Genomic DNA, 23,705 nt, shown 5'->3' on the forward strand with positions numbered 1-23,705 from the left:
AACAGAAAGCAGCAAAGCCAATTAGAGAACATTGCCTTTAGCACACAGACAAAATGAAAAAGATCTGCATAAATGTGGAAAGAACTCCACCAAGTTTGACTTTGTATCTTGAGAAACTAAGAAAGCTGTGCCACCCTCCTGCCTACAGCCAAGTTTTACGCAACTATGTTAATCCCTGCACATCTGTGCATTTTCTGCTGTGTCAGTCTGGACCCTTCCTGTGTCTCTGGCACAGCACACCAACTGATGCAGCAAGTTTTGCAACAAACCAGCTGATAAAGTAAGAATCTCTGGACCTGCCAATCTGAGGCCTTGAAATGTGAGACGTATTTCCAAACTAACCTGTACGTGGTATTTGGAACGTAGACATCTCTGGCAGGAAACTCCAGGATTTCTCTTGTAGGTCTAACTCTGCTGTCTGGGTAAAGTTTCACTTGCAGCAACTCTGGAGTTAGACAGTAATGGGGATTCTCTGGAGCTGGAGATATGTCTATCTTCAATTGAGCTGTAAGAAGAAAATGATTTAATTATAATAAATAGAAGTTAAATATACATCAAAAAGCATAGTCACACTTTCTTTTGCTATGGTTAATACCCAGACTTCATAAGTAAACAGATCACAGTTTATGTGGATTTAAGAAAACAAGAACATGTAATAGTGAATCAAACTGGTATCTAGGAGAATCAAAGCACTGCATGGTAAGAACCAACAGAAAAGAGACATCTTAACAAATCCCAGATGCTGTTCTCATGGCTAAGTTAAGGAAAGTCTAAATAATGTTACTATGAAGCCCATCTAGCACTAAATCTTGGGAATCTTGCTTATCAAACTGAAAAGGTGTACTAGGAGTTAATGAAAGCTGATCTGCAAGAAGATTATTGAACATCCTCCTTAACAAGTCAGCAGGCAGTACCGACAATACACATTATGTGCAGATGTCACCGAGGTTGGAACGATTTTTGAACATTTGGAAGACAGGAGAGGTGGAAAAATGGCATCAAATGATGAAGGGGAAACACAATAAAGAGTGAAGGGCGAAGAAAGAGAAGCTAAACATATAGATTAAAAAAAAAAAAAAAACAACCAACAATTGGCATAGATAGGTTCTGTAGAAAAGTGCTGGGTGACAACAGACAGTAAGGCAGTGTCCCAAAGGAAGCTATAACCATTAGGGAATGACAGAATCTCCTGAGTCGGAAGTGACCTGCAAGGATCACTGAGTGACCTGAGGATCACAACTCCTCAGACTTCAAAGACACTGGAGACAAATTCATCTGCTGTGGACAGATGAAGTCTGAGAAGGAGGAGAGCACTCTGTTCAGAGCACCAGACTTAAAGAAAACCATGGACAGATTCAAGGAACTCCAGCAGAGTCCACCAAAACAACAAGCAATTTTAAAATCACAGCCCTTGAGAGAAGGTTGAAAAAAAGCCCCAATGGCTGCAAAATGAACGCAGGTAAGAGTGAACTAATAACAGCATTCAAAGTATTTGAAAGGTTGGGATAACTGCCCCGAGGGCATGACATACCATGGTCAGGTTACACTTCAGAAAGATAATTTTGGGAGGTTTTCTTAATACCTAACCTCACCACAGGGACTGGTGAGTGCTGGGAGATAAGATCTAAGGAAGCAGCAGAACTGCTGTCACAGGGGATTTTCAAGAACGGGTTAAGTAAATATTGTCAGGAATAGCACAGGTCAAGGACTGGTGATGTTTCAATGCTGGCATGCTAGCATTTCTACTTTCCTTTCTCAAATAGAGGTGGAGCCAGTTCCTACTGACCAACTGGAAGCCAACACACACCTCTCAGTTGGTGAATGGCATTTTATTCAGAAAAAGAGAAGCCCTTCAGCCCTTAGGGGATTTAGGGCTTTGGGGTTTTGTGTCCTCTGCTCACAGATGCTACTCTCAGTGTGGCAAATGCTGCACGTGCTCATACATCAGTGAAAACACTGCCAGATAAAAATGCTGTTGGCCCACCAAGAATTATTGCCAACAATCTCCTAGGGCTTCTTTCGCACGCTTGCTTTTAAGAACTGGGTAGGAACTGGGAAGGACTAACCAACATGCTTAGTGAGCACAAGCCAGAAAGGTCTTGTTCAATACCTGTGATAGGTCTCAATCTCCGTAACACTGATGACGGCCGTCTCATGTCAGCCAGGAACTTGTACAAATCTTCATCACTCAGGCGATCACCCTCCTGTCGAAGAGATCATGTGCACAACTCTCAAGGACTACAGAAATATGAATAAACCATCAAATGCACACTAGCCTCTTACCTCTGACATCAAAATGTACCTTCACAGAATGAGGTGCTACATTAGCATGCTGAATTACTGCTAATTTCTTCATCCCTTTTCCTTTCTTTTCTTCTTATTAATCACCATGACAGCTGCAGGAGCTTTTCATTGAAAACCTTTTGTCTCCTCATCAATATTATCTTTTTTAAAACTGAGAATGGTTGTTAGAAGATTTCCCTAAAATATCCATTTTTTAGCAAGTATAATAGCTTGAAAAAATATCCATCATTCCAATGGTGATCCTCCTTCCTTTTCCTCTGCTTTTCCCTCAGTATGAGTCAGAGAGTCATACTTGACAAAAGCATTGTTAAGAAAGGATGGGAAGTGAAAGGACTTTGTTGTCAATCTTCCCTGCGTCTCATTCTAGTAGTTCAAAATTTTGTTATAACATTACAGAAAATGTCACCTTGCTACCTTCCAACTCTCCAAAAGTAGAAGACATCTGATAATAAAGGCAATAAAACACATTAAGAAGAAAAAAGCAACTGGAAAGAGAAAATGTTCAGTGGTATTTGGTTAATTGTACTTGAAGGGATTAAAGGATACAAGACAGAACTAGAAGTTGACATCCTTCTAAAAGGAATTTCCTGGGCTGTTCTGTGTCACTGAGACTCTAAAGATACCATTTGCAGAGCCCAATTTCAGTTATGCTGAGTTTCATGAAAGCACTCAGCAAAAGAGGCCGTTCATTTACATGCTTTCCGCCAGTATAACTTCAAACCCTGGATTACATTTCTCCTTCTTTATATTACTGAATTTAAGAGCAGAATGTGACTGGCTTCCCACAGTGAAACTGGCATACAACCAAAACAGTCAGAAAAAAAAGAGAGCTTAATCAGCTTTCAATATATAGAACCCACATCTTTGTAATCCCAATGACCGAGGAATCAGTCCAAAAAATATCTGGTTGTACACTATTAAATCCATCTTATACACGAAGGTGACATTCAAATAATAATTTTCCTTAACCAGATGTGGCATTAAGCAAACCTTAGGGAAAATTAATGAACTGAAACCATTTTCTAAGCTTCACTACAGATTTTATTCTGTTTAATCACATTTTCTACTGTTTTTCAGGAAAATCCCAAGCTCTGGTTAAGAAGAACTGCCAATCAGCAAAGAAGCATGAGAAATGTTCTGATGTTTTGGGCATCACTGGATGTGCCGACTGCAAATTACATTCATGAACCTGTTTCTGAGCCCTCCAATGGGACTGGAAAGGATTCTCTGTCATGCAATGAAACCAACAGCATCAAGCAAGCATCAGGACAGAGGCTATGCAACTCTTGGACTAAGGACTACCTGGAATACTTTTTGTGACATACTAACCCAAAAAGTTATCCTCAGCTTTTGTGCACTTGCTTTTAAGAACATTTTGCTAAATATGTTTACCAAAAGGCCAAACAGTGATTTTCCCAGCACACAGTAGATCTGGAGCAAAACACACCAACATTCTTCTGGTCATTCTTCTGGACCATTTCTATTAGAGCGGGTAACTCACTGTGCCATAATGATGATTCACTCTTCAAGCAAAAACAGTGAATAGTTTCAAGTTCTGTAATGTAAATTACTCACAGTACACTTCCTGAAAGAATCCACCTTTCAACTGCAGACCTGCTGGTGGCAGGATGAGCACACAATCTAATAAACTCACAGTATGCTGCTCAAAGATATGCCACGATGAGGGAACAGACATTACATACTGAAAGTATCACTAAGAACTTATTCAGATCTTAACTGATTCCTCATGATCCAATCACTCTGTACAAGAAGCCACTTTTTGCTTAGATGGTTTCATACAATACCTGCTTAAAAAAGTTTGTCACTGTCAGAGTAGCTGGTCTAAAACTGGTCAAATTGCAAGCCTCATCACCGCTTGTGGTTCTCTCTAACGAACGCCGCCCAACGATACTGGAATTCCTTCTCTCTGACCACGAGCCTTTGCGTTCTTCAAAAAACAGAATAGAAAGGGAGAGTAATTAAAAAAAAAAAAAAGAAAAAAAACAACTGTCCAAGAGCCTACCTTTGTTCCAAGCAGGATTTTCTACACAAGAAGATAGCTGCCGCCTTTGGAAATTATGCAATAAGCGTGATAGAAGAGGTGGTTATGCTAAGACAATCACACTCCTGAGGCATCAGGAGGCTATGAAGCACAGCCAACTACTTCTGCTCCTCTCACAGCAACCTCACCCCAGTGCCTTACTGCTATTATAAAAGTCTTTATCGTGTGGAGATTTATGTGTTTCCCTTGCTCTGAAAGATGATGAAGTTGGCAGTTTTGGGGATGCTGAAGAGCAGTTTCAGATGAGCTGTGTGGTTTGCAAAGATTAATCCACTCCTTTGGAAAATGTTCATCAGCCTGTAACACTCTCACACTTAGAAGCCTGGTTTTAAATAATATAACAGATGGTTTGCTTGTAAAATCCTTGGAAGATAAATCCATTTGTTACCATGGACTTCTCTGTTTCATTTCAACCATGACCTGAGACTACCGGAAGGCCTAGGGCAGGGGGAGAAACGGGATTAAAGGAGCAATGGCAGACACAGGGTGTAAATCAAGACTTCCTGACACTCTGGATTTGTCCACGCTCACTTATACAGATGCCACACACTTTACCTCCTGTGCCAACTTCTACTTCTGTGGAATCTCTTTCCAAACTTCCAGCACTGCTCACGATGTTCATTAAATGAATGGCTGTCCACGCAAAAGGCATCCGATATTTGCCCAGTCTTTGGCAAAACTGTTCTGCCTGGCATTTCAGTTTTTCCAGCTTTTCCTTATTCTGCGAAGAAAAGATTAAACCCAAGAGTGTTAAAAACAGAGGTACAGAAACAAAGGTTCATTTCACAAAATCTCTACGTAACAATGGCATCACTATGCATTATGCAGGCTTCTGCTTCACAGAACTGCAATCCAACCAACAGCGCCAGGTACAGGACAACCTGACATCCAGAGCAGCTGACTCTGTGCTCTTCAGCTTCCTCCATAGCCTGCACAATCCCTGTGAGCTCATCTGGCCCACCACCCTTCCAAAAAAAACCAAATTTTACTCTATGAAGTCTGAAATGACCTCTCTTAACATGATTTCATGCAGCAGGCACCCAGATCACCTGGAGCCAAATGGGAAGCAGAGAATAGTCCTCAACTAAGCAGTACCGTATTCATGCCACTAAGAAAAAGGGATATGAAATGACTGCCACAATTCTGCATTTTAAGAAGCAACTTTTTGCTTCAATTTGTTAAAAAAAATCCACTGACAGAGAGCTCAATAACAGTAAGCTGTGCTACTTGCACTCTTGTAGTTCAGCACGTGCCCATGCACCTCGCTGCGAAGGAGACCTTCATCACCTTTTCACCTACATTCCCTGCAAATGCAAAGCCTAAATTTCATGTAGGCACATTCCAACTTGTCAAACACAGGAAACTGAAAGGTTTTAATTTCTGTTTGCTGAATACCTCAGGTGAAAGATAAATGTTTTTTTCAGTGTGGTGCAGTGACACAGCTTCTTCAGCTAAAGACAGGTTAGAACTTTAGCAAGGCACAGCTTTTTTAGTGTTTCAGGGCTAGCCCAGGCTATCCACTGCATTTTAGAAGACAATGCCCAAACTGCCAAAGAATTAAAGGAATGTTAATGAAAAAAATAGAATACTAAAATACAGATTTTCTTATCTACCCTTACTATGTGTAAGAACAAAAGCTTTACCCTGCTGTTGACTATGGACCTTTAGAATATTAACAAAAAGAAAAATCAAGAGAAAACAGCGGAAAAACAATCAGAACTGCAGTGCGACTCAAAACCAGATTTGATGGAGAATCTCCTGTTACTGTATTTTATCAGTTTATAACCCTTCTAGAGCAAGGGAGAGGTACTATGATGGAGAGCAGCAGCAGACAAGTTGAAATCTTGCTGCACATTCACATCTAAACCTGCCTAAACCACAAAGACATCTAAACCACCTGACCAAGCTAAAAGCACAGAGCTGATCCTTTGGGACACAGAATTACAGATGACTGAGCTTGATGGTAACCACACATCTCCTCTGTCACCTACAAAAACTGATGACCTTTAACTACTCTTTCCCTGTGTGGCATCGAGATTCAAGGGTCCTTGACTCTTCGCTACCTTTCAGAATTTGACAAGTTCCTTAATTAAAAATGGATCTTTTTAAAATAGGAGCAACATCAATGACCCTTGAGATCAAGGTGAAAGAAAACAATGTGACAGCGTGCAATTTGTTAGCAAGAAAATACCTTAAAATGCTCATAGCCAAATTTAATCAAAACATGTAAGAAAATCTTACCTTTGCTGCATCGGATTCTTTAAAAATCATGTAAGGCTCAGCACATTCACCAATATCTCCCTGCTGTAATACTTTTTCAAGCTGAGAAGGGAAAATGAACCATTATAAGAACATGTATCCAGCAAGCACTGTTAAATTAAACAAACACGAGGAAACAAAAACATTCTTTCTGAAGAGTTGAAGCTTGATTTCCCTTTGTGTGTCAGGAACAACCACTGCACTCAATCTGTTAGAGCCATTAAGTTCCCACATTTCCAGCTATAATTAAATCAGAAGAGTAAAATACAGTTTCAGAAGGAACATATACCAGTTCACTTCAGTTTAGTACAGTTCTATAGTTCTAGAGCCACTTTCAGCTCATTTTTCAGGTCTCACAGACAGCCTGCACTGTCACCACCATCATCATTTACAAAAGACTGTTCTTATTTTGGGTTTCCTTATTAAGGAACTCCTGCAGCATCACAAGAAGGTCACTTCCATTGTGTTAAGACACACTGTGTTAAGACACACCATTCTAAATCAATGTGTTTTCAAATCAAATAACGAATTATAGCAGCCAAAGAGTACATATTTTCTTCTGAAGCCTCTGAATAAGTCAGTGCCCACTTAGCAAGAAACCCAGCTTTTGATAGACATTCCTTCCCTAGCACAAGCATGCAGACTGCTTCTTTTTAGAAGCATCCTGGCACTGCATTCCATGCTTGCTACTGTGCACATGTTATTGTTATTGTTAGACTACAGCAGCCTTAATGCTCTCCCACACTCAAGAAGTGCCATTTGCACTCATCAATCACTAGAGGCACAAAAAGCCACACAATATAAAGAACAAGACCACTTCCTTTCGTTTCTTACACTCTCTAATGAGTTAATGCCAGCAATAGTAGCTGTACAAAAACAGGATTCACAGTAAATAACAAGAAGTCCCATGCAAAAATTCACCTGGATAAGCACACCATGCATCTGTCTTCTTTATCCTTGACTTTATCTTTTTCATCATCAAATCAAAAAATCACTTAAGTAAATCACTACCAGCTCCTCTTGGATCACTGGTTTTACAAGCACTGATGTGCAGTCACAAGCTCTTTTGGACAGATCTCCATTTCAGAAACACAGGGTTATCTCAACCTCCTATCTTGTGAAAATCAGAAAATCATGTGTGTAAGACATGATTTTTAGAAGAAATTTAGAGATAAAAAAAAAAAAGGAAATCAAATTATTCCCTGAAACACTGACAGCTTTTTTCTCATCTGGGAATTTTCTGTCACGCTAGAAAGTCTTACTTCACCTTCAAAAGCTTACACTTCATGTAAGATGCAGTTCAAGAAGAACTTGTACAAACTCATCAAAAAACGCTGCTAGAAAGCAAAGTATCCACTGTCTGTGAACTGAAAGTATGCATCAAAATCCTCATTAGGGTAGGATAATATTTATGCAGAGACAAATTCAAATGCCAGTCTGACCTCATAGCATTTCTGTGCTCTTTCAAACAAATGAAAAAAAAAAGAGAAAACTTCAATCTTTGTATACTTTATTCCAAGAGTGACCAATGTTGTATTTAATTTCAGTTATGGATCACACTTTCCCAGCAATTCAAATCTGTAAAGATATTTCAAAATCTGACTTCAGGGCATATACCTTTCTCAAAGGAGATTCTGATTGAGATATATTTTTAAATGATTCATTTCTCCATCATTTTAAGAAGGCTGCATGTCATTTCACCTGAAAACCAAGGTCAGATTCCAGAAAGCTGCCCTGTATCAAGCAAAGCTATGCAGTTTCTGCTCTTTTTCAATAATAATAATGTATACCTCCACTGAACTGCTCCTGTTATAAAGGAACTCTATGTGCTAAGTGAGAGGATTTGAAAGAAAACAAAAATGTGTTGTTCCAATGTTTATAATTCTGAGAACAAAATACTGCTTTGCAAGTGTAAGCAACAAGTTGGGCAGTGACCCACACTTGGTTTTACTTTAATATAAATAGAAGTGACAACAGTAATTAAAATTTCTCAAGCATTTCTTACCTTTATTACCAGAAACACATCTTGAGAGGGATAGGTGATTGAAAAGATGGCAGACCTGGCCAGCGTGGATATAGCAGCAGGGGGGACATGTGGACGGAGCATTCCCTTCATTTGTTCGGAGTTTAAATCAAAGTAGAAATTTTCTGAAATCTGAGGAAGAAGTTGGGCAGAGTCAGCATCAGTTCTTCCTATTGTCTGTGAAATCCTCACCAACATCACGGGTAATTCAAGACACAAGTGAAAAAAAAATACCTACAGCATCTCGTTTCTAATCCATGCATGAAAAGATAAGTATGGCATAAGAGCGGGACAGTAGGAAAAGAGAAAAGAAGAAGAGAAAGTTAATATAAGTTTTGTCTTCCTCCTGTAAGATATGCAGTTCCAATCACAGGATTAGGAAACAACTGCTACCTGAATTGAAATATCAAAATATTAAAATAGAAAATGATCTTCTGGAGGAGATCATCCTGCAGGAGACAGAGAGATCTTCACACTGAAACACCAAATCCTCTACAGCATCAAGGCTTCGTTCAAGGCCAAAAGGAATGTGAGCTGGTTATCAACACCAGAGGTCACTAAAGAACTGACTAAGAGAAGGGAAAAAATGGAGTAATGAAATGATAAAATTGGCTTATGAAATGTGATTTAAATATTAAACAAAGTTCACATAATATTCCACATGTTCTCATCTACACAACTTAAAACTCAATGCATTAAATTCAACTCTCAAAGAGATAAATGTCAAAATGCATATTTTTAACATTTTTCTCTCTGCTATTGCTAATATCTTGAATTAGGAAAACTAAGAGACTCTTTAAATATTAAAGATAGAACATAAATAGGGAATAAATGGATTTTGTATCTCCTAGAGCTCAGACACTGAAGACTGCTGAGTTTTGTTTCAATTTTAGCACATATAATTTTCTTGTGCATTATTAGAACGTTACTTGGACACACAGCCTGCTGAATCTCAAAGAAAAGAAAAAGAAAGTCATAAAAACTTAAATAACTGAAACCTTTTATTGAGATTAAATTCTCTCCGGGGAGAAGACTTCTGAAAGCCAAGATTGGAAAATATATATATGCTGATTTCAGGCACTCACATATTAAATAATATTTTTAGAAAAGTAGTTATACTTCAACTGCTTTGCTAAGCAGAAGGAGAACACATAAGGAAGTTCATGATGAAATGCCCTCATCGCTCTTTCAACCACTTGTATCTCACTGTCCTCCTGAAGTGTCTGCTTTCAGAAAGAAACCCCTCTGTTTTATAACACAATCTGTAACACCCGGGCTGAAATGTAAAGTAATAAGAAACATACCTTTTTCTTTTCTTTAACATCATACAAAGCCAAACTTGCAAAAATGGGCTCAATTTCTATCTCAAACCTTGAAAGAAAGAAACATATAGAATCAAATGACTTGCATTTTGTACCAAAAAACAACAATGTACACACTTCCCAAATCCTGCCTGGGTAAAGCGACCACCAAGCACTGTTAGTTCAGATATCAGGAGCAGCAGAGCCAACCTAAAGGCTTCCTGTGTTGAAAAGAGGGAGGTCTCACTCCCCTTTTCCCCCCCACTCCTCACCTGTCCTCGCTCCTATACAAAATTAAGACTGAAATGCAATTCTGCCTGCACAGTCAACCTATGCAACTAATGTTGAATCCGCAGCAGCATCCCCCAGCACCTTGTGTTCAGAGCTCTGCAGGCTGGAACCCTTTCTGCCATCAGGCAGAACAACATATAGGGCTGTATCATCAAACAGGTATTTTCTCTAGTTCTAAAACAAAAGTGAGATTAACTTGAAAAGGAGCCTGCTGATGTAATTTTACACTGAAAAGTAATCTTTCTCTTTTACCCACATTTCTCATTAGACTGAAAAATCCCCTGGGGAAGAGATTACACGCTTCTTGTGTCATTAAGACAGCACAACCTTGGATGCTAGCTATTAAAATGATAAATAAAGTTTCAGAGATTACTGTGGTACACAAACAAGCATGTGTTTGGGCAGATTAGATATAAATTTAGAGTCAGCTCAAATAGCAGAAATCATAAATTTCCAGAATTTAACTTATTTGTGCTACAGACACCATCCTTTGGAGAGGAAGCTCCACTGCTACTGCATATTATGTTGTTCCAGTTCATAAAAGGCTGCAAAATCAGTTCATCTCTACGGCTATATTAGGTCCTGGATTACTCTACAAGCAGGAGATATGTCCCACACATATATCTCAGTTATGAGCTGCAGTGTAGTCTAACTGGGGCTCTCTAATAAGAAGGGTTGACCTAACTGAGGACACAGAAGATGAATACAGCAGTGTGGAAAATCAGTTTTGTACTTTATTTCTCCAAGGGAATAACAGTAAAATTTTACCTTGTGTTATTAGAGAAGAGTTATAGGCAATGAACCAGCTGCAGGTAACCCTACATTCAGGAGCTCCACTTCATTAAACTTGTTTAACAGGTTTCTATTCCTTCAGTTAATGCTTGCTAAGTATATAAAGCCTTCACTCTTAAAGGGACACAGTCAAGGTTGTTGAGCCTAAACTTCGACGAATCTTTGATTTTCTAACACTGTAAAGTGTTAACCTTATGTTTTTAAGGCTCAAGCACTTTTAATTTGTTTTTCTTGCCCCACTTACATATCCTTGTTACAGAGCTGAATACCAATGGCTGGCCAATTGCAGAGCCCTACACAAGCACAGCCAAGATGTATGCTAGCAATATGGGACAGGTTTAACTACAGATTGGCTGAAAAAGAATGCAAAAAAAGCCAAGTAGAGTGAAAATCTTCTATGTCAGACCAATACAAAGGAAGTCTCAAAGATAAAATCATCTGATGCACATTACTGCATATGTTGCACTTTAGAGAATTAACCTTTAAGCCCATGACCAAATCAAAGTTACAATGTTTTAAGGATATTAAACAAGATGGCAGAGTTATCCCAGAAGCATCTGGATGTAACAGACTTAAATTCTCAATTTCTATAGTGTAGCTCTTTGTTGGAGTGATACTTACTTAAGAGACAAACACTTCACCAGGAGTCTTTGGCCAAAGTGCTCTTTGGGTACTTCAGGAATGCTAAGTCGTTCTATAGGCTCCTCCTGAAATGTACACAGGAACAGCAGTTTAGAGACAACACTTGTACAAACCACTAATACCACTATGACACAAGTACACGTGGTGCTTTTTCCTTCTAAGACACTAGCATCAATCTAACCCAAGGTTTACCAATGTGATGTATGCAGCAGCAGCCTCTACCACACTAAATTAAATCCCTCTAATGTTTCTACATTACAGTGATCAGATACCCATAAGGGAAAACGAATCTTCAGAAAGCAGCATGTATGTAACATACCAAAAAACTCTCAACTCCTGCAAACCAGCTAAGGTTCTCATGGAAATTTAACAGAGATGATCTCGACTCTTTGAATCATTGGCAGACTGACAGATTTCACATTCTCTATATCCTCCACTTTTTTAATCTCACCCCCATACATATAAAAATACCTCATCTGGAGCCGGGTGTAGTGCAAAAAGCTCCTTATGCCTATTGGACTTCCTCTGATCTTCATTGTGGTGGTCAATCTCTTCATTGGGGGTTCGGTCCAGCAGGTTTGGGAGAAGGGCATCTGGAAGGGAGTTCTTCAGATCAAAAATACTGCAAGCCCAGCTGCCCCGAGGAGTATCGTCAATCGACATTGAGCGCCGCTTAAGGTCATCCTGAGATTCAACAAATTGAAAGCAACTTACAGTGGGAAAGGGATTGCACTTTTAAAATGCAACTCTACATTAGGTTTTAGGTGGCAAGTTTTGAAAGGTACTTTACTTGTTCATCGTGGTAACTGTTGCCATCTGGAGCTTCATCAGACTCAAAGACCTGTTTGGGGAGCCCCTTTTGCCTCTCCTTCTGTTTGTCTAAAGTGTTGGGATTAAATCCAGTCCCCAGTTTGTGATACCTGAAAACAAAGCATTTCAAGAGCACTTTTAGCATTATTTTTGATCCCAAACCCAGAAGCAGAATTACAGAACAAACGCAGTATTAGCAGTGCGGATCATCTCAAAGCATGAATTGCTCTCTGTGTACCCACTGTAGCTGTGTAATAATCCAACAACCAGTACTACAGTGTGACTTTGTTCAACTCTAAAGAAACGCTGGGTGATGTCCAAGGAATTATTATCAATGCCCAATTAAGGGCATCATAAAATGAGCAATTGTGATGCCAAGCTTAAGACAGGACAATAAGGAGAAGATGGAAGGCCAGTGGTTCTGTAGGAGCAGGAATTGGCTGGGAGCAGACAATATTAACACCATGCAAACCAAAGCACCAGCACTAGGCTGGACTGCAAGCAGCACTGAGGTTCTGAGTATGCTGGAAAACATTTGAGTTTCTGACTTCAACTAAAATGAGCATCTTCCCAGAGCATCTTTATAAACTGGGTCCTACAGAGCATTCCAGAGCTCAAGAGCACTTGCTAGTAAACAATCTGTTTGCTGTTGCTAACAAGATCACATCTCTTTGACTAACAAATTTTAGGATACCAAATGGCACTGTGTCTGCATTCACACACATATGGCCTGAGCCATAGCCTCTTTACAAAACAAACTCAGTCAGTCTGACTTAAGTTAAACGAAGTCAATTTCCAAAGTAGTGCTGGGGTTGAACCTACAATCAATTGCTTATATCCTGCCCTGCTTCTACAGTTACTACAGAAAGCTAAACAGACATGGCAGGCACACAGATGTGCAAGCAGTGAGTAATGAATAGAAGGTGAAAGAAGAGGAAAGCAAAGGCATATATTCAGTCTGAATACCATTAAACTATTCACCTAATGGACAGATTTCACTGTCCCCAAATATATTTTGGTAATGAAGAACCATAGAGAAAGATTGAAATAAAGACTATTTCCCCTGGCGTGGAGGAGAAAGAAGAATAGCACGGCAGAAGTCAAGCTCTTCTGAAGCTCGATGATCAGGATGTTGTACCCCCAAATCTGGCCAACCACTTGTAACCATCCAGTAAGAAAGACCAAGAGAAACCAGCTACCATCATCCAGTAACAGATTCCTGATCTGGCAGACAAGACGACCTTACTTGAAAAACAATTCAATTCTTTCCAGCCGTGCTTTTGGGCTCCTGTTTTGCTACAACAACCTTCTTGTTTCTATGCAGTGCACTGCTGTGATTTTATCACAGCAAAAACTGCTAGGGATGCTTATGGAACTGCCTCTCCTCTTCCAAAGGAGCAAGGCTTGGGCTGCAGCTCAGCAGTCACTCAGCACAGCCTCGCCCCACTCAGACAACTCTAATGCCTTTAGCTGCATGCCTTCCTTGGCACTGACCACATCTGCACAGGACAGAAAGCTTTACTGTTTCCAACCAATGCAGTGTAGGAAACACAGCCAGGTGTTAGAGATTCCACTAAAAGTCACTGAGAAGCTGCGAGGTATGCTTGCTGACTGGGTCACACTACCCAAGCCTATTGTGCAGTCCTGGCTCTGCCCACAATGGCTGGGAGTTAATAAAACATCCTCTCTCAAGTTTCCTTTTTTTTTTTTTCGCTAAGAGGTTACAAACCACATTTTTATTAGGTCATCTTAGCACTGCAAAGCATATCTTCAGCATCCTCTGGAGCAGTGCTCTGGACAACATTAAACCAGTGAATTGTAGCAACTACTACAAGGGCAGAGCTGTAGCTGTAGTCAAGTCATTTTAAGGTGATGCACATCACATGGATCACTTATTCCTCGACAGTAGCTTCTGAAGTCATCAGACCTTCAATCATCTGAGAGAGTATGTTCAAAGTAAAGCTACTTAGAAACTTCCCAGCTAATTTGTATAAATTGGTGCATATTCTCTAAACAGTTAGCTCACTTTGTAAAGACTGTGACAGCTCAAACACTAACAGGCATTTGTTTAAACTGTGCTCCTTCCAAACGTTTCTTTGTGAACAAACAAATGTTGCAGAATGTTGCACCTTAAGGTGCTTGCATCTGCATACGTAAACCTTACATCTTATAGGAAGCACTAAAAATGTATGAAAGGGAGCAAATGCTGACAGTTTAAATCCCTAAAGTAATTTTACATTCCCCAATATTTTAAAGGAGCTGCAGTTGATGAAAATGACCTAGATTTTCAAAAATGCCCTAAGGGGTTTTGATGTCCATGAGATCTAATTTTCAAAACAAAAAGCATCATTTCAGTTAAAAACAAAGCATCAGTTCAGCGCAGCGAGGCAAATAAAAGCCAAGGCACACGAAAGCAGTAACCAGGAAAACCATTTTCGAGCTTCCTCATAGCTGCTAGTCACCCTGAAAAAAACCTGAAATATGAAATCAAGCTGACAAACGTCACAGGGAACTCACTTTCTGTTCACAATTGCCCAGTCTTCCGTGTAACTTCTCACACAGTCCCTCACGTGAGGGTCCATCTCACTGTAAAAGAATAAAGAACAACATCTTTAGAGTGGCAGACGTGCAGACTTTCACTTCAGGCACATTACAGACAAGAATTCCAGACTTCACCCTTGCAGATTTTCAAATGCAGAACAACTGACTCCCTTGGGCAAGGTGCTCCCCTGCCTCCTCCTACCTCTCTTCAGGAACAGCTGACACAAGCGTCCGACATTCTCGGGGGGTGTACACAACCTCAATGTCATCGGGAGGAAACTCGAGCAAGTCTCTCAAGGGGCCAGACTCGACTGCAATGGGGTGTGTGATAAGGTAATCCTCCAAATCAACCGGGTCCACTGCTTCTGTAAGCGGCACCTGTGGGAAGGCAAGCAAAGGAAGGGTCTTAAAACAAGGACAAAGAAAAGAAACCAATCCATCATTTTGCTTCTAAACCAGGCATTACATTTTACTTGCCATGTAAATGACTTTGGATTTTTTTTTATTTTTTTTTTTTCAGTTGCTGGTCTGATCACAAAAGGGACCTTCATCCTGATTGAAAATGCAAAAAAACCAAACCCTCTCACACTTCACACAGCCTGCGGACAGGAATTCAAAGCATGGGCTGATTTACCAGCAGCACATGAAGTCATAGAGCCCAGAAGACTAAAGCTATTTCAAATTAAGTGACTTTTCCAGGGAACACACAACACAACATTTCTCTGCACACTGAACAATCTCTTCTGATACTGGGGACCTTTGGGGCCCAGATTACACAGCCCAACCCAAAGCAACTCTGCTCCAACCAATACAGATCCTTAAAAAGCATCTTTTGAGGGCACAGAGCTTTCCCATGAAGCACAGGGAATGACTGAACAGTCACCCATGCAGAGGAGCAGTAGGTTTCACTGGAAGCACTGTTCCCACCATAATGCAAAAAAGTGAGCTAAAAGGGCCCTTCCTTTTAAATGCATAAGCTAGCAATTGCATAACTGTGTATTTTAACATATGCATATTATATAAGTACATATATATTCTGATATGAGATCACCATACTATGAGGCTGCATATAAACAGGTATTAAGACAATGAAACGTTAAGAACACATGTTGAGGAACCCACTTCTGCAGCAACTGACACGTTTCCTACAATTCCCCAGCACACCCCAGAGAGGCTTCATATGAATCACAAAAGCAGATTAAAATTCAGCAGTTTTTCTCCTGCTGCTCTTTCCAGACACCCAGATGACTTCTGCGGGACAAGGAAGTTATCTTTTATTGGAGGTTATTTTAATAAGAACACTCAGTACTCAAATTTTAAGCACGTTTCTCTAAAGCCTTGTTACCCCAACCGAAAAAGTCTACTTTTTAAACTTAAGCTGCCAAAAAGTTCTGAAATAAACGGACTTTTTATTCAAGGCAAAGACTTGGCTGGCACAGCAGTACTGAAAGAATCACTCTTGCCACAGCCAACCTCGATGAATACTGCAATTTTCTTCAAACACAGAAGGCCAAACCTTCAGCAGGAAGACGGCACAGTGCCAGTAAAGCCAGGTGAGTTAGACCAGATGACTTCATGCCAGCTGAGAATCTGAACCACAACACACACACACAAAAAAAAAATAAATAGAACAACGCATGTCCAGAATCTCAGTACTAAGCTCTGCAACTTACGAAAAAAGCAGAAATTAATTTCATGTATTTAACTCCAACCCTGGGACCTTTTTGTGGATGCTCCATCCCTGCAGGCTGGACGTGGCTCTGGGCAGCCTGGTCTGCTGGTTGGTGACCCTGCACACAGCAGGGGGTTGGAACGAGATGAGCACTGTGATCCTTTGCAACCCAGGCCATTCTATGGTTCTACGATTTTTTTCCCCTTCTAGTCCTTTACTTGGAAATGGAGTGGAGCTGTGGGATTAGCAGAACTTTCGAAAAAACAGAAGTGTTAACTGCTTTTGCCACAGCAAAACTCACAGCAAGAATGCGTCACTGCTCTTTCCCACACAGCAGCCAACATGTCACCACCTCACACTATCTGTTTCTTAAATGTAGATAGACTGGCTCTGCTTGGCACTGGAGGACTGACAAAACTCACAGCACGGTGTCACAGTGCACTGTTGAGGAATTGCTAGAAGTCCAGGCTTTTTTCAGGAGAGCTGCTGCGTTAAAGCAAATGGGAGCACGCAGGACTGAGCAGGGCCTGCCACAGCCGCACCACCATTCCCACCTCACAGCACTCCACGTCTCAAATCTCACTTGCCCAACCGCAGCATGATGATGTGTTTGATGAAAGAAGACCCTAGCAGCCAATGCTCCCCCAGGACAGCAGTGCTGCGGGGCTGCGCAGGCTCCATCTGTGCTCTGGGCACCTCCAAGCCCTTCACACACCTCAGCATTTGGCCCAAGGTTAACGCTTCCCAATGTTCCAGTTTGTCTCTTCAGATAACTATTGTACCATGAAGATGTAAACACACATAAAAGTCAGACCCAGAAGCCTGTATTAGACTCGCCATCTGTGCAGCCAGAAATACTGTCTAGCACCTGAGTAAACAGGCCAAACATAAATTCATGGCTACGAAGAGGAACTACTTCACATCAGACTATTGGCAGATAAAAGGCAAGCACATTATTTTAAGCCTTAGATATTTGTGGGGGCAGAAGTGATGAAAGAGGAGGAGGAGATAGGAAGGAAGAGGTGCACCAAAAGGTAAGTGAACCCAAATGGCATCACAGCCTTTGAGCTGAGCCACCTCTCCGCTCCAGCTTCACACTCCTGCATCCCTCCAGAGCACCAGATGAGACCAAGAACAAAATCAACACACAAGGGGCTGTTTTTGTATCTGCAAACTGGCCAAAGCCTCAGCCACCAGAACTTTTCCAACAAATCCGTCAGATGTAGCGTGCACTGAAAGAATTGGATGAGTTCAGATGAAGAGCAGGTTATCCAATCTCACCACCCTGGCCTTGTTGCTGACAGAGGAGCAGAACCTGTTTTATCTCATCCCCAGCCCCTGCTTGCCTCCACACAGCATCCAGAAAAACAAGGAGCTCAGCAGCTGACTGCCACAGCCTATGAGGACTGCGGTTCTTCTTAGTCGGCAGGACTTTGGTCTTTAACCTCACGCATCACCCTGACGTCCAGCTGATCTCCAGATCATCACACCAGCAGCACATGCCACTGTCAGCTGCACGTGGGGAGGTTTAGAAATCTCTGTTGCAGAAATGTGGGGAACATGTGAAGAGTTGTAACGCTGTCCTCTTCCACAGCACTGTGTGCTGATGGGTCAGAGAGAGCAGCATCCTGACAGAGGCACACAGCCTTCCCACTGCTGCCAGGAAATGCCTTTTCCACTTGTGCTGACAGCTCCTAGGAAGCAGGAGAGGTGCTTCCTCCACGTATGGAGATTGTTTTTCATCTTTGGGCTTCCAGCTGCATGGAGACAATCTCAGTCAAGTATCTGCAAATGTGCAGTCCGCCTACCAACACACTAATGAAACCCAGGAAGGAAACACTGGAGTTCTGCCCTTAAAGAACTGCTGATGAGGCATCTTCATAGTCATTAGTAAGGCCCTCCAGAAACTGAATGTGTGCACAGGCTCTCATCATATCCCCAGCTAGGACTAGGGGATGGTTTAAACTAACAGTGAATGCACAAGAAGGAAAGCCTACTCTCAGCATTGTGACTACTGCTCTTATAGAATAAACCTGTCAATTTTGTACAACCTGTAACTGAAGATCAATTTTTGGACAGTCTTTCAGGTAATTCCTCAACACAGTTTTTGCTCAGTCTTGATCCTATGGCAAACACTGCCACCTCACTAAGGAAGGGCTCTTCTGAGGTGACAGAAATTAACAGGGAGAAAGAGGATCCTCAGCATGAGTAAGTGGGGCACAGTCTGCTCCCTTACCAACATAACCACCAGGTACAACACACCAATGAACTGACAGTACAGAACAAATCCAACAGGACACCCATTTTTTAAACAATCCATTCACGCCGAATCAAACACCGCTTGCAAGTCATGATTCTGCATACATCCTTAATCTGACCATGGATCCACACTCAGTCAGCTTAACCAAGATGCCATCCTCATCGATTTGCCTTATACAAGCTCTTTAGCACATGTAATCCATAGGTGCATCTGTGCTGCTGCAGTTATGGCTCTCAGACGTTGCATTACAAAACCCTATTTCACAGGTTTATAACTCTCCTGAAACAGGGACAGTCAAGCTTTCTTCTTTAAGGCTGTGTTATTCTTCACTGTTATATCCTCTTAAAAGCCCGAAAATAAACTTTCGTTTCTTATCGACTTTGTCCTTTTCTAGACAGTAAACACAGTATTTTGCTGTAGTTTTAGTGCACCACTAGCCAAAATGTCTCTCCATCCTATTTATTTCCTTTTCTGAGCACCTGTATCATCATCATCAGTTACAGAAGAAGCATCTGCTCAAATCTGGCAACAGGGGCATGAACATCAGCTGAAGGACAAGGTATAGCCCCGTGGAGACAGCAAAAACTCTCTCTTGCTTCAGCCAAGCAGCTCACCCATGAGCTGCAGGGGCAAAGGGCTGACGCAGGAGGAATGCTGCACACAGGGCACCACACTGCAACGCCCACAGCCTGTTCTACCCCATCAAGGAAGCAAAACTAGAAAGCAAAGGGCAGAGGCACACCGTGGTGTTGGCCTTGTACAAGTGGCAGGGATGGGGTCAGCAGCAGCTGGTGCACATGGAGAGAGCAGAGCAATCAGAAATGTGCACAAGGCAATTCCAGGGACAGAGGGGCTGCCTCGCTATCACAGCCGTGAACAGGCAGTGGGTATGCTCTCCATAGATCCACTTCTCCATCAGGTTTAAGAAATGACCAAAGACGGATTTAATTAGGATACCATTCATTACCCATCATTACGTGCCCTTGTCTGAACAACCTCCTGCCCCAGTTTGCTTCCTTCATGAAGCAATTCATTAATCTAAACTAGTATCTAAAATGTAAAGGTCTGTTGTTTTGGGCAGTGTACAGAAGCCCAATAAGGGATCACAGCAGCAAAGAGGGCAGGAAAAGGGACAATTATTATCTCCATCTCACAGACACTGACTTTGAACACAGAGAACACCCAGTGTACGTCACTGCTGCATGCCCTGACATCCACAGGCATTCTGACTTTTGCCTATAGGACTTTAATCTGTCCTCTCCCTCCACAAGCAGCTGTGCAGAGGGGATATTTCTAGATCCATTTGAAAGTTTGTTGCCTAGCTCACACACAGTACAGAGCACCACAAGTACTCTGGAGGGACACGTGCCCTAAGCAACACAGACCTACAAGCTAGGATTCCACAGATTTCCTGCTAGCATACATCAGCACAGCCACGAAAATCACCATTTCCTTCTCATTTCCTCCTCCCTGTCCTCTCAAGATGCTGATTCCCATGAGGGATCACAGCAGCTTTTTAAATGTTTATGTTATCTAAAATCCCCGAAGGGAGAGACTCGCTCTTTGCATTTGTTGTTGAGGATCACGGTACAACTCTGGGCCTTGTGAAAATCACAGTGACAAAGACTGCAGGGTTGTGACTCCTGTGTGGGAGTAAATCTCCCTGTGCAGCCACGATAGGGACCTTGAAAAATTAACCTTGCAGAGCTCCTCATCAGGAGGATTAGGGAGGATCCTGATTGTTATTTTTAATTGGCAGCGAGGCACTTTTTCAAAATCCGGGTGATATTTCTTGCCAATTTTGAAAGTAGGACGAAGTTCCATCTTAACTTCAATACCGCCTTAAATATTAAACAGTTCCTAATGTGCTAAAAGTGTAACAGATTGTGCTAAAGCTTCAAATTCTAAATTAATACCAACTTCCCACCCACTGCCTCCCTGGACTACATCTTGGAAGGACAGAAGAAACAGATTAGCATTTCAAAGCTGAGCCTCAGCCTTCTCTCAGCTATCTCTGGGTCTGTAGGGCACCCTGGCACGTCCCTCCCAGCAGCAGGAAGGCAGATGGCCTGTCCTCATGGCAGCCACTCTCACAGGGACGCTGGGATGGCAGAGAGCTGCGGGAGTCAGCACATCTGGTGGGCCACAGAAAGGACTCAGCGTTCAGATATTTTATTTCACCTTAGTGCTTACTCCAGGAACAGTCATCGAATCCAAATTCTAAGGCTCACATATTCTAAGAAGCGCCCCTGTCGTTGCATTTCAAGATGCATGCATATGTACAGCACGTAACACCCAGTCACAAAGCCATGGGAGGTTTTCTGTACGAACAGAACTAGGTTATTTGCTGTTATAACTGGCTGTTAATGCAAGGAGCCACTATGGGTATGGAATTATTAATCGGTAACTAATTTGTTATCTGAGAATATTAAAGCAATTTCTTACGAAATGCAGGAAGCTACAAGTTGTGCCTCCGAGGATGAGTAAGAAGAATCCTCTTTGATGACTCAGAGTCATGTAATTTCACCACAAGAAACTTCAAAACCAGAAAGACTTTGATAAAGGAAACACGGGTGCTGAGCTGAGAGTGATCTAAAGAGATGGAGACCCTCTGATTAACCGCACTGAAACTGAGAGTGCCGAAACCGAGACAAAGAAAACATCAAAGCTCTCTACTGTTAAAGAGATTAAAAAATCAAATAGTCTGACCAGAAAAATCACAGCTTCCCACTTTGGGCAGAAACAATACATCAGAGCAGCAGAGATGGATCCCTCCCGACCCTCAGGGTTTGCAAAGGCTCTGCACAAACCAAGCTGCAGCAGCCACGTGCATGCATGTGCTTCTGCATGGAGAGCACCTGGCTCTGTCACATCTCAACTACCAGTGGGCCACTCATCCACAGCACGGATTAAGCACATAACTCAGCCCTCTGCTGCCTGCTGGGACCATGACAGCTCCTGTGGGAAGGGCACTGCAAGCACACCAACAGGGATAGGAAAAAATTCCTTTGTAATTTGAATCCAATATTAAGAATGCTTTTGCGATGGAGGGCATTATCAGCATTTCCACGGAACATCAGTTTGCTTCTGTGTTTTATTCCTGGATTTAATTGCATTTTTAGATGCTGACTATTTATTAGCAGGCCTGTCAGGAATGCTTCTGTTAAGTAAGAGAATTTACTCAGTATTTTGCTAAGATCAGTTATCTCTGCCGACATATAAACTGTTTAAATTATTGCAGACAAATGAGACTCACTGACCATTCAGTGACTCCCAGACTCACCAACTTCATGTATAAAAAGCTTGATCTCTGCAGCAGGGTTCTACTGATTTCATAACTGGTACACAGCACTCTGAGCTGCTCACTAGAGCAAAGTCAACCATGAGCAGCCCCTGATGGGAGGAGGAGGGGAAGAGGATGTGGATGCCTCTCCCATCCTCTCCTGGCTGATGAGGACAGACCATCCAGGCAGGCAGGGCACAACCTCCAGGAAATCCATATAATGGGACTCACTATTAAGCCTTAATCAGCTTTGAGAGAGCATTAAGACTTGGCTCATTTTCCTTTTCATTTTAGTAATTTTGGTGATAAAATTACTTGGCTCTGAACACTTCAAAACGCCCTTTTCTATCCTACATTTTTATTGTCAGGTTCTCCCTTGCAGTGTTTTCCATTCATTTGCATAAATTATCTTTTCCTCTTCTTTTAAGCAATGCTAAAATAAACAATGGAAATATATAAAGGAACCTATATTCTCTTATTTAATAATTAGATACTATCTCTGAACACAAAGAACAAAAGCGTGACATCCAATAAATCCAAGACAAAGCTTCAATTAGCCCTCATAATGCCCATAAAGCTGGTAGTGCCTTACAAAGATACATAAATGTCAGCACCTTTATTTTACATGAAGAAAATGGAGCACTGAAAGCAGATGTGGTCAGATCACATCATGTCCAAGAATCCACACCCTTTCATTCCCAAACTAATTATCATCTCTGATAACAGCGCTCCTCCTCATAGCAGTGTTCAGCTATGCAATACTGTCCTTCAGTAGCATTGTCTGCTCACACTAAAGGCCCACAAACATGGGGACAAAACTGATCCAAACCTGAACTCTGCTCTTCTGAAGCCAAATGGGCACAACAGGCAGCCAGTAAAGCCAGCCATGCACATCAGGCAGTGGAGAAACCTCTCAGTCACTTCAGCAGCACTAATGGCAATCCCTCTGCTGCCCAACAACCCGGCTTCGTCCAGGTACAACTACTGCAGTGCTCTGCCACACCACAGTGCTTGGCAGCAATTACAGGGTCAGCAGACAGTTAATGAGCACCATAGCACGAGGAGAAGCTCAACAGAAAAAAACCAAACTTAAATAGAAAAGAAAGTGGTTAGTCAGAAGGCATTATAATAGAGCATAGTAAACAGTCCAGTTCATCAAATAAACAAAGTAAATGTCGCATGCTGCTGGGAATTCTCTGAAAGGAAGTGAGAGCTCTCTGTTTTCATAGAATCACAGAATGGCCTGGGTTGAAAAGGAGCACAACGCTCATCAGTTCCAACCCCCTGCTGTGTGCAGGTCACCAACCAGCAGCCCAGGCTGCCCAGAGCCACATCCAGCCTGGCCTTGGATGCCTGCAGGGATGGGGCATCCACAGCCTCCTTGGGCAACCTGTTCCAGTGCCTCACCACCCTCCGTGTGAAAGGAGAATTCAGCCCCACTGGTCATCTGAAGCAGCTGTTCAGT

The 23,705-nt window shown here is 41.8% G+C and overlaps 1 protein-coding gene across 2 annotated transcripts in view; it reads right to left on the reverse strand.

Moving 5' to 3' along the window:
• DOCK7 (dedicator of cytokinesis 7) overlaps positions 1 to 23,705 on the reverse strand; it is an 81,590-nt gene that overhangs the window by 54,160 nt on the left and 3,725 nt on the right. For both annotated transcript variants that reach the window (XM_042819475.1, XM_042819474.1), the window contains exons 2-13: positions 15,228 to 15,403; positions 15,002 to 15,070; positions 12,465 to 12,594; positions 12,146 to 12,358; positions 11,654 to 11,739; positions 9,953 to 10,019; positions 8,631 to 8,780; positions 6,608 to 6,688; positions 4,922 to 5,087; positions 4,110 to 4,252; positions 2,111 to 2,204; positions 343 to 505 (exon numbers count right to left, since the gene is read on the reverse strand). In XM_042819475.1, the coding sequence (XP_042675409.1) occupies positions 343 to 505; positions 2,111 to 2,204; positions 4,110 to 4,252; positions 4,922 to 5,087; positions 6,608 to 6,688; positions 8,631 to 8,780; positions 9,953 to 10,019; positions 11,654 to 11,739; positions 12,146 to 12,358; positions 12,465 to 12,594; positions 15,002 to 15,066 (1,358 nt within the window). In that variant the 5' untranslated portion in view covers positions 15,067 to 15,070; positions 15,228 to 15,403. The remainder of the gene's footprint in view (positions 1 to 342; positions 506 to 2,110; positions 2,205 to 4,109; positions 4,253 to 4,921; positions 5,088 to 6,607; positions 6,689 to 8,630; positions 8,781 to 9,952; positions 10,020 to 11,653; positions 11,740 to 12,145; positions 12,359 to 12,464; positions 12,595 to 15,001; positions 15,071 to 15,227; positions 15,404 to 23,705) is intronic.

The sequence above is a fragment of the Centrocercus urophasianus genome, unplaced genomic scaffold, assembly GCF_019232065.1.
Source record: "Centrocercus urophasianus isolate 14NV4802_14NV808 unplaced genomic scaffold, USGS_Curo_1.0 seq_18, whole genome shotgun sequence".
Taxonomy (NCBI): domain Eukaryota; kingdom Metazoa; phylum Chordata; class Aves; order Galliformes; family Phasianidae; genus Centrocercus; species Centrocercus urophasianus.